The sequence below is a fragment of the Primulina eburnea genome, chromosome 12 (assembly GCF_022965805.1).
Source record: "Primulina eburnea isolate SZY01 chromosome 12, ASM2296580v1, whole genome shotgun sequence".
Classification (NCBI taxonomy): Eukaryota; Viridiplantae; Streptophyta; class Magnoliopsida; order Lamiales; family Gesneriaceae; genus Primulina; species Primulina eburnea.
In genome coordinates this window covers 6,781,109-6,792,119 of record NC_133112.1, presented here as the reverse complement: position 1 = coordinate 6,792,119, position 11,011 = coordinate 6,781,109, and the positions used below count along the sequence as shown (strand labels likewise).

At 34.8% G+C, this 11,011-nt stretch overlaps 1 protein-coding gene across 2 annotated transcripts; it reads right to left on the bottom strand.

Annotated features, from left to right (window-relative positions):
• Positions 1 to 380: 380 nt before the first annotated feature.
• Positions 381 to 10,597, bottom strand: LOC140806944 (LRR receptor-like serine/threonine-protein kinase FEI 1). 2 transcript variants are annotated; one of them, XM_073163512.1, is made up of 15 exons: positions 10,306 to 10,597; positions 10,130 to 10,217; positions 9,432 to 9,662; positions 8,867 to 9,002; positions 7,935 to 8,006; positions 7,793 to 7,864; positions 6,515 to 6,586; positions 5,239 to 5,310; positions 5,079 to 5,150; positions 4,055 to 4,146; positions 3,323 to 3,487; positions 2,875 to 3,207; positions 2,248 to 2,493; positions 1,738 to 1,871; positions 381 to 1,004 (listed from the first exon to the last, which is right to left on the bottom strand). In XM_073163512.1, the coding sequence occupies exons 3-15, from the start codon at positions 9,523 to 9,525 to the stop codon at positions 786 to 788; spliced, it is 1,779 nt and encodes a 592-aa protein (XP_073019613.1). In that variant the 5' UTR covers positions 9,526 to 9,662; positions 10,130 to 10,217; positions 10,306 to 10,597; the 3' UTR covers positions 381 to 785. The 2 variants fall into 2 exon arrangements, with proteins under 2 accessions (XP_073019613.1, XP_073019612.1); XM_073163511.1 differs by having other exon boundaries at positions 9,432 to 9,646; positions 10,306 to 10,596.
• Positions 10,598 to 11,011: the final 414 nt, after the last annotated feature.

Genomic DNA, 11,011 nt, shown 5'->3' with positions numbered 1-11,011 from the left:
AATTAAAATTTTCATTATTAGTCCACTTCCATAGATTAAAGCCACTATACAAACACATGGCTAATCCTAAATTGTAATTGCATGATATGCTTTGGTGCCACACACATTATAGATATTAACCAAACAATAGTCTTTTCCGATGTCTATTTTGCAATATCGAATTTTCAAAGAGAACACCAATATTATGATACAACCAAAAAGACAGGTGTATTAAGTGGTAAAAGTCTCCCAAACTCAATACTCACTCCACAATTCTTTCTACAGCAACGAGAAAACAAAACATACTATAACCCAAAAATAAAAGATCTAAAAAGATCACGTATGATCATTAGATATATGCACGCATACAAGTTTGCAGTTATGTGTCGCAAGAACAGGGATGGAAAATGTTCCACAAAAATCCAATCATCAGGGATCCTTTGTTAGAAGGCAAATATGAAGCAATTTAACCTTTTCATATACAGATGAAAACTACCAGGAAAGCAAATACAGAGGCAGACAAATAGCTGGTACGAAAAAAGAGAACTTGTTATACGTGAGCGCAAACATGCGACAACAAAGTCCAAGAAAGAACCAAGAACCTGATCCGAAGGCAGATAACTTGCTCTAGTTTTGACGATAATGAACAAAGAACAAGCCTTTTCAATCATGGTTTCGCAGAAAGAACGAATAAATTTAGCTCGAGATACGTTGGAGCAGATCGCATCCCCGTTCTGTGCTAGTTTGCTTCTGAACTTTTGATGCGTGATGCAACAGATGACGATAGGAATCGCTTCTTTCAAGGTTCAATCAGAACTTGAGTCGTAGAAATCGCTGGGGCAGGGTGTTAATATCTCAGATTCGAGTATTTGGACAACTTTGTGCATGGTGGGGCGATCCTCGGGGATTGAAGAAACACATTGGATAGCAATTGACAGTATGGCATCGAGGCTTTCAATTTGCACTCCATCGCTGTGTGGATCGACTATTTCTTGCTGTCTGTTTTCTGAAACTAGATAGTTTAACTGCAGAAAATGAAAACATTGAACTTAATTCGATAAACACGTGGATAAAAATTTGACACATACTATCAGGTTACATATAAGCTTAGTTATTGAGAAACCAAATGCGTTGGAATCTCTAAAGAAAACTGACAAATTTGATTTTCAATGAAGCTTGTTGGTGGAAACTGGTTAAGAAATGGAGGTCATAAGCGGGAAAAGTGAGAGTAAAAAAATGGTATTCCAACATAACTTTCTCCCCCAGATTGATACAAATTACAAGTTGGATTATTAAAATTGGAGTATCATGCCTTATCCTGTCTTCTAATCCTCATATTAATTGGTGCAACTTTCATACTAATTTCTACGCATGCACTTTATCTCTTTTACTAGATACAAGACCACCAAAGAGTAAACCACCTTTGGTAAAAAAAAATACTTTAATTAAATTACAAATAAATTTATATCTCAAAAGTGCAAATTCTTAAACTTTCATATTAATTATTTGAATATCACATATGCTATCATTATTTCTACCATTGTCATGTCAATTGGTATGAAAATTATTTTTTCCCGAATTTACACGACAAATATCATGTTTGCCCCATTCGACTACTATTTTGATTAACTCACAAATTAATTAAAAGTTCTTTATAAAATATTTTCAGAAAATCATACGACAGATTCATATGCATTGTGTATGTCCATAGCAGTAAGATGACAATTTGACAAATATAGTTGCACGAAAGAACTTTACCCATCCAACAATGTTGAGACCCTTCTCAATGAAGGAGGCATCAGTTGGCCGCTTTCCACTCAGAATTTCAAGCACCAGGACACCAAAACTATAAACATCAGTCTTTTCAGTAGCCCTGCCACTCTGCATATACTCTGCAGAATAAGATACCATGGGAATACAGAGCATTAAAAGAGTTTAACCTCAAGCCATAAAAATCTAGAGGAAGAACACAAACAAACAAAGAAAGACCAATGAAGGTAGGCTAGAAAAGACATCGTACACTGAATGATATAAATTGATCAATAATAAAAGTGATATTGAATCTGGGTGATATCAGAGACATGATACGACTTTCTAATCATCGTTTTGAAAGTTCACGTTATCCCCAAGGAGATCACCAACAAAATAATATTCAAATCTTCAAGTTAAACATTTGAAAATCATTCAATATGTCATTGCCTTGTATCTACACACAGAGACGTCAAAAGAAAAAGGAAACAATAAATAATTCATAGTTTATGTGCCTACCTGGTGCCAGATATCCAAATGTGCCAGCAACAATGGTTGTAATGTGGGATTCATCATCCTCCAATAACTTAGCCAGTCCAAAGTCAGAGACTCGAGCTCCAAAATTCCCATCAAGTAAAATGTTGCTTGACTTTATATCACGGTGGATAATTCGAGGAGAACAATCATGATGCAGATAGGCAAGGCCTTTTGAAGCTCCCACAATAATATTCAAACGAGCAACCCAATCTAGTTGCTCCGCCCTCTCTGTGCCAAATATATGAGACATTACTGAATTGCAAAAGAATGAAATATCTAACCTTGAATAGATTGATGAGCAAACAAAAAGTGCCCAAATCCAAAATATTTAAATGCATTTTTTATTCAATATCATGAAGAAACAAGAATGCAGCAACATTAGCAATTCTACACCAGAACATTACATTAAATTTCTATGTGCATTAAGTATTTACTGATGAAAAATTACACTTATTGTGATTTTAACATGCACAAAATAAGATCACTTCATATTACTGTTTAATTATTCCTTGAGCTATAAACAAAAGTAGGACGAGCTTCACAAAATTGTTCAATCGTAAATGCACGTTTTCAGATTCAGGTGAAAGGAGTCCTAAGTTCCTAACATACCATGAAGAGCTTCATCTAGGCTGCCTCCAGATAGGAAATCATATATTAGCAATTTGGATGTCGGAGAATTGCAATATCCTCGAAGGTTCACAAGATACCTATGTTTGATGCTTCCAAGAATTTCAAGTTCCCGTTCAAAAAAGCGATCAAACCCCTCGTTTACCTTCACAATTCTTTTCAAAGCAAATACATTGCCATCATCCATTACAAGCTTGTACACGGTTCCAAAACCCCCTGCCCCTATTATATGCTCTTCATTCAAGTTCTCTAGCTTTTTGATGATATCCTTTGAAGTGTAAGGAAGATCTCCATGGAACATCACAATTGACGCCCCTGAAATCATGACATAGAAAAAGGGGATACAATTTTAAAAAACGAAAGACCAAGAGTTGCAGATATCAAAAGAAAATGTATTTATAGTTTTTGTGCATAGGTTTCAGATCACCACCTCCACTAACATCCATAGCAAGACCTTTCCCTTGGTTTTTACCAAGTCTCTTATACAGAAAACAACCCCAGAAGCACATAAGTGCTACCAGAAGCAAAGCACCAACAGTGGCCAGTGCACTTATAAGAAGCCGCCCTGAATACTTCTTCTTGGCTTGGGTTTGGGCTGAAAACACCACAAAGAAAAAGGTCAAATGCTACTTTGAAATATATAAAACAGAAAATCCAGTATGCTACAAACGTAAATTTTAAGATCAATTAAAAGGAAAAAAGCATAAGAAACAAAAGCTTCTCCATGACCATTCTCTATCCCATTGTGCATGTCGCAAATGATATAAGATTACTACATACTCCCAAAATTCTTGTTAAGTGCTGAATAGATAAAATACTTTTCAGTATAATTCCCCTGATTTAAGCCTTACTTAAATTCTTGGTAGCATTTAAGGCAAAATAAAATTTTAGGATAGAAGACTAATCTCCATTGGATATCAAAACCAGTTTGTTAGCGAGCTATCCATGTGGTAGACCGTCTTAAACTATTGGATTGAAAGGTTAGATTTACATTTCCTAATAGATGTTCAAATTCAGTAAAAACATGCATGCCGAGGATGTCAGGTCCTAATTATCTAAACCAGATGATGATTATAGAACTACAAGAACATTCTCCCAAGCAATATATCAACAAAATGATGAGGAAAATGACAGCAGAACAGTCTCCAAGAAAATATTTTACCAGAAGTTGTAGGCTGAGGCGATTCGGTAGAACCACCACTGTTCTTACATATTTGAATTTGCTTGCCGCATAATTCGAGGTTCCCGACAAATCTGCCAAGAAGAGCATGAAATGAGCATTGCAGAAGGCCAGTTGAAAGGAAAATTACAACAAGAAAAATAATAATAATATTCCCTTATTAGAACCACAATGAAAAACAAAGTATTTTGTAAATAAAAAAGGATGTCATTAATTAGATATGTAGGACGCCAAAATTATTATTGCACAGCCCAACAATATATCTAATTCTCAGTTAAGCCATTATTCAAAGAGAGCCTAAACTGCAAAGTGTAGCCTTCTGGATAAAAAAATGTCTCAAACTTATGAGTCACTCATGGCCGATATGAAATCATAACATTGCCTATACGTTGAGATCCACGATAACCCACTTTAGACTGCTTCCATTAATCTAAATTATTAATATTATATTACCGCTTGGTCTTTTTGTATGGCCATATTTTCAAACAATACCACCCTTAAAAAAAAAGAAACTAACCCATATATTTATAGAATTGATAAATTATTTACATAAAAAGTCACCACTATCCACACAAATTACAAACATTTCTAGTATAGCTTGTCCGTTATTTTTTTCAAAAAAAGTACACGTTATCCAAACAATAATTACACACTACCACAAAACAATTTCAAGTGTGTTTAATATATTTGCTTGTATTTTAATATAAACATAGACGCAACTCCAAGAATAATTATCAACAAAATGCCTACTGTACGAGCACATAATGTATGCATAGGGGCGCTAGTTTATCACTATTCATCCATACATCTCAATCGAGCCAATGATATGAACATAGGTCAAACTATCGATATTTAACTCATGATAGCCCTATGCATATCAAACAATTAGTAGGACGGACGGAATAATACAAAAATATTTAGACTAGTAAAACATAACTGAAAACTAAATACATATATAGCTTCCAAAAGAAGTACAGATCCCATAATAACAACATTTAGCACTTACGAATCGTTCTGAAAGTTGGCAAGTACACCGTCAGAGGGAATAGGTCCCACCAGAAAGTTTGTTGATACATTGCTTCAATCATCACATGAGATCAAAATTTAAAATTTAGACCAAGAAAAACCATATAAAATTCACGCAACTCAGAGTTCAGGTCACTCACAATGTTGAAAGCTTGCCTAAATTCCCGAGCGAAGAAGGAATACTTCCACTAAGAGAATTGCTAGAAAGATCCCTGTAAAAATGGAGAAATGATGTACTAACTTAATAGTGAATTTCTTTAGATGTGACCAGAAACTCCATTTGATAAGAATTAAGGTACTCACAAGTAAATGAGCATATGGTCAAAATGTAAAAGGAAATGACAAAGTTTCTCCCGGAATCTCAACAGTGTAAACAAGCACCATGGTTATAAGATAAATAGCCTAGACAATCTTGCCATTCACAGATAGAGAAAAAAAGGGAAGCAGGACAAGGGTGGATGATAGAAGTGATTTGTATATTATGCCTCATTCAACCAATAATTATGCTTAGCTCGAGCAGGACCGCAGGACCCAACAATTCGAGGAGAAATATCTAGTGCTCAAAAATCTTATTCATGCCTGATATTTTACTTTCTTGACATCGTGTACGATTCTTATTAGCTACTCACCTATGAACGTATGAATCACTCCAGCATGCTACTTTAAAACCCAATGTCTCATTTTCAGTTAGCAGTCAAACTTTAATCGTAGTTTGACTGATGGATGTTGCTACTAGACTTTACTGGAATATACGAGTAAAGCATTTTACGTAGTCAAAACAACATTCAAATACACTTAACCAAATACAACAGTATAAAAAAAATGATAATTCTAACTCATTCTAGTAAGTCAGAGATTTGACACAGTTTAGGTTTACTACTATCTGCAAAACACTGATTGACAATCCAGTACAACATGCATAAATATTAAATATATTTTAATAGACAAGATATACGTGGTGTGGCTTCTGCTTAGTTGATGAGAGTTAACCATAAACGCAGGAATTGGAAATTACTTGAACTAGCTCTAGACAAAGTACGTGTAGTGCGGCTTGGGCATAGTTGACAAAAATTAAGCATGACCACATAAATTAGAATTTAAATTTAAACTAGTTCTAGACCGAGCAACCCATCCAGGATATTTCATGTTAAAGAGTGAAACATTTCTGCATTCATGATTCAGAACCCAGTACATGCACTGAGAAATAGAGGGGCGTTTTCATGAATTAGTTGTAATCAAACCCTTTACTCTCAGGATGATATGATGCAGTAATCGCGATCCAAATTATCTTCATAGAAAAAGTTCTCTCCTACCAAGAATTTTTAAGACCGTGGAATCTTCTATAAAAAGATGTTAAAACTAAAGATTCAAGAATCACAGAATCAATATTCAGAAATTTCAAGATAGTTTACTTACAAGCTTTGAAGCTGAGAAAGGTTTCCCAACTCAGAGGGAATCGATCCACTTAAATAGTTTCCCTGCAAATATCTGCGAATAATACAATCAAGATCATCACACATTATTCAAACAAAAGAAAAGCTGGCTGGTCCAATAACAAAAAGGGAAAATTGTGCAGCAAAATTGCAGTGAATTTTCTCTTTGCTTATCACTTGGGTCTCGCTCAATGTAATGCAAAAAAAGAAAAAGTAAATAAATACAGCAGAGGATTTTGTGTGATGTTATTACACATTTCAGAGAACAAATGTTAACATTCGACCACATGTTACAACTTTTCTCTTTGTACTCACCCCGTGTGGGTCTCTTTTTGTTAAATCAGATGATAGGTCACTGCAGGAAGGATCTAGGTGATGTCGAGATTTTGGAGGCCTTGCAAGTTAAAATATAGTATGATAACTACTAATATCAACATAATATATATTATGATATTGGCTCATCTCTAAGTCTAGATGTTTGCTGTATAAGGCATGTACCCATTTTGATTATGATGCCAAAAATTGTATGCACGTACTTTGGGGTTTATATATTTACTTTCAATGGAATATATGTATTGAATATGTATTTTCATTCTTGTTGGGTTGGTAGAAGCGATTTATGAGGAGATTATGTATTTATAGATTATTCATTATCATGCCATCAATTATTATACGTTGGTGAGCAACTGGGTATCAGTGTATCACACTCAAGGACTTGTACAAAATAATCGGTAAGTTTCTGAAAATTCTACCAAACTTCATAAAATTTGGTGAACTGCAGAACTTCTGTTCTAGAAAAATGTAGATGCCACTCCCAGAGCCCAGTGGAACATCCTCCATCAGATTTGAGACATTCCATATTGGAGTAAGTTTTGAGAAATTCAAATTATTTTCCTCGCTAGTAAGGATGGAACATTTATTACTTTGATCAAGTGGAAATTTAGTTTGAGATGCTTCTGAATCTCTGATTTATGTTCAACTTTCAAACATTTAATCACTCACCATCTGCACACCAATCACAATGATTCAGGAGATCTCAGTCTTCATCAAAATAAGCAACTTTCATAGTTATATCTCTTTCTGCAAATTGCTTAGCCAAAATAACTTTTAAAATTCAAGCAGTGAATCATCCATCAAAGACTCAAAGTTCAAATGCACACATTCTGAATTTTACCATCCGAATTTAATTATTGAAATTAACCTATCGGATATATAGATAAGAGGGTAAGCCAAATGACATAAACTAATGTTGTTCACTTACACTGTTTGCAACTGTGTACAGTTTCCAAGTTCTGCAGGAATTGCCCCATACAAATTGTTGTCATGAAGAGCTCTGTTAACATGCATAAACTTAATAGCTGGTGTAATAAAATGACGAAATGGATGAATCAAAAGGTACTTACAGAAATAGCAGTTTCTCTAACTTTCCAATATCTGATGCTATGGGTCCACTCAACTTGTGGTTAGAGAGGCTCCTGTTCCATTAAAATACGAAGAACATACAGTAGTATCATTATGCATAAATATGACCTTCTGTTAAATTTGGAAGTGAATTTTGCACGATATAAATACAAAAATGTTTGCTTAATAGTTGCGTTGATAATAAGTAATAACAAAATACCTTGAATCCTAACTAAGGTAGAGAAATAGAACCTACATTTCATACGTATAAATGGGAAAAAAGATTATAACAATTCATAGGCACAATAGCAAAATTCAGTATTCTAACTGATAAAGATGCTGGCAACAACTGAAGTTTTATAAAGATATTACACTTGAGCTAAATATTCTGATTGCTAGAGAAATCGACCTTGCCAAGTTTCTGACAGCTTAAAATGTAAATTTTGATGCTATAGATGTAGCTAATCAAATAAGGTTCAAATCAACTGAATTATAATGTGTAAATGTTACGAGTCAGAATCCTTAAGTACATCTTATCAAAAAAAGAATCCTTAAGTACAGACCCTAAAGAGTAAAGAATCAAGCAATATGTAGTAAATTTTGAGATAGATAGTCTGTCACCAGTTGAGTAGAGCTTTCTTGATGATATAAGCAAGATATTTACTTCACATATGTGGTGCATGTTTAGACAGGTTCATAAGGCACTCATTTTAGCATTGAATGGTATACCGAGGAAGTGGCATTTATTTAGACATGTTGGATTAAAAAGGTACAGAAAAATATGACAGTACAGTGCAGTACGAAAGAGAGTGGTCAACTGATCAACACAGGAAGAATTACAAAACATATTTTTGCATATTTTTAGGCATCCTTCGTGTACAGTAAGACACCCAAAAAAATATACTCCAACATTCTAAAGTGGTATGGAACTTACAAGGCTATAACTCTTTTTGACTTGAGATCACATGTTACTCCCTTCCACCCGCATGGGTCATCATCCTCTGGTCTCCATTGCAACAGAATGTTGTCTGAACTAATCATGGCTGTCCTAAAGTTGACAAGCGCCTGACCTAAAAATTAAATATCTTTTATAGAAATAGAAAAACAGACACGCCATTTGTGAGGCTATGGCATATGCAGATGTCATAAGTTGTGATGCTTCATGCAAAATTAACAAGAAACAATTCCAACATTTAGATATCCAAATGCAACAATCTGACCAGAGTATGAGATATTGATACACGCTTTACCTGCTTTGTAACAGTAAGTATGATTGATACAATCGTTCAACCACAATCAGATATCAAACAAAGTACATAAACATTGTAAAGACCTACAGACCCTTATTCTAAACATAATTGAAGGGGGCGAGTATGTGAAAACAAATATAAAACATCCAATTTGAATTTATATGCATATATTATTCAATTTCAATCAAACTAAACAGTACCAACAAAGCAAATACCCTCAGCAGAACTACAAGAGAATAACCGGCATACCATCAGGACTGAGTGCTCCAATTTCTATGGCCAGACTGTAAAGTAACAGGATGCATATATGGTGCAACAGGAACTTTGCAGAAAACTTTCCCATTGAGGCTGGTTGGGCATAATAAATTTGTCAAATCATCGGATGAATGAAGGTGTACAACGATTTCTCTGGACATGCAATAATGCGACAGAGCATCCACTTTAAGAAAGTCCGGAAATTCCCCCTGTTAAACAAAATTACTAATATTTACATAATTAAAACAAATGAATTCAGCTTATGAAACTTCCTCAATTCTACGAGTACGGGATGCAAATTTTGTAATAGAAATATAGAATAGCAAATGGATGCATTGTGCCGAAGAAGAGATTATACAAAATGCAAAGAATGTTTTATCAAGTCAAGACTGACGGGAGTTTTCAAATAATTGAGGCCCACATCACCCCTACACCGGTAATTATTAGAATTGCAATGTCTACATCAACCAAAGTTATACCACAACCAAAGAATCAAAAGCCACAATCACCTTATACCCTTCAAATCACAAGTTACAATCAGCCTAAAGAGCAGTTTCACAATGCAGCTTTTCTTTCTATATATAATTTGAGTGCGCGAAATCTACTAGCACACTTAATAACATGTGATCACGGTTTGAAATTCCCAATAAAAATTACTCACTGACTAATTTAGGGAAAAAAAAGGAAAATACCTTGGGGTAGCAGGAGAAGCAGCAGATTTGGGCGTGTCACAGCGCAATATTTTCCCAGATTTTTGGGGCGAGAAAAGCCAACGCCACACTGCGTTGCGTAACACTTCCATTCAAAATGCCAAACAAAGAAACTCTTCCACGCCAAAAAAATATCAAAGAAAAAGCTACGAGAGTACCTTGCGGGGGCACCAGATTTGATCCGAGCACACGAAGCACACCTCAGTTAGAGTGAGAGAATCAACAAAATCAATGATTGAGCTGGAAGTGTGCGATTGGAACAAAAAAATCAAAGGGGTTTTTGCGAGTCACTCTCTAGAATCATCTCATCCATCATAAATGCGGAGTGTTGGATTTGTGAGAGAGAGAGAGAGAGAGGGAACTTAGAGTGGTACTGATTAAGAACCAATCAGAGAAGAGTCGATGGCAATGTGACCGCGACGAATCGCACGTGCGGCCGACGCCTACACTGACCCATTGCTGCTCACCAATCATCCCTTATTATCATCTCGGTAATAAAAAATAAATAAATAAAATTATTATATAAAAAATGATTCTCATATTTTTCATCTACTATCTATTTAACAGTTTTTTTAAAAAAACAATTATTTAACTTAACATTTGGGATTTAATTTTTGTGACATCAAGACCATATTTCGATTACTCTATCTAAAATGATCAATTATTCATCCTCAATAATCTATATCTCAAGAATATAAGAATCACACCCTTATCATCTATGAGAATTGAACTTGTGAACTTGACTCTGATATCTATTATAAATCTAAACGTTTTGCCAAAAGTTTTCGGTGGGGATTTCTTTAGAACGCCTTCACGGATCTGCAACTTGAAGCTAACGAAACTCGAGAAATTATGTTAGCGAAT

Excerpts from the sequence above, each read along its gene's own strand:
- LOC140806944 (XM_073163512.1), bottom strand. The coding sequence starts at position 9,525 with ATGGGAAAGTTTTCTGCAAAGTTCCTGTTGCACCATATATGCATCCTG. Across the intron at positions 7,865-7,934 it reads TTAGAGAAACTGCTATTTCT|AGCTCTTCATGACAACAATT; the intron begins GTAAGTACCTTT and ends GCATGTTAACAG. Across the intron at positions 1,005-1,737 it reads GTCTCAACATTGTTGGATGG|TTAAACTATCTAGTTTCAGA; the intron begins GTAAAGTTCTTT and ends CATTTTCTGCAG.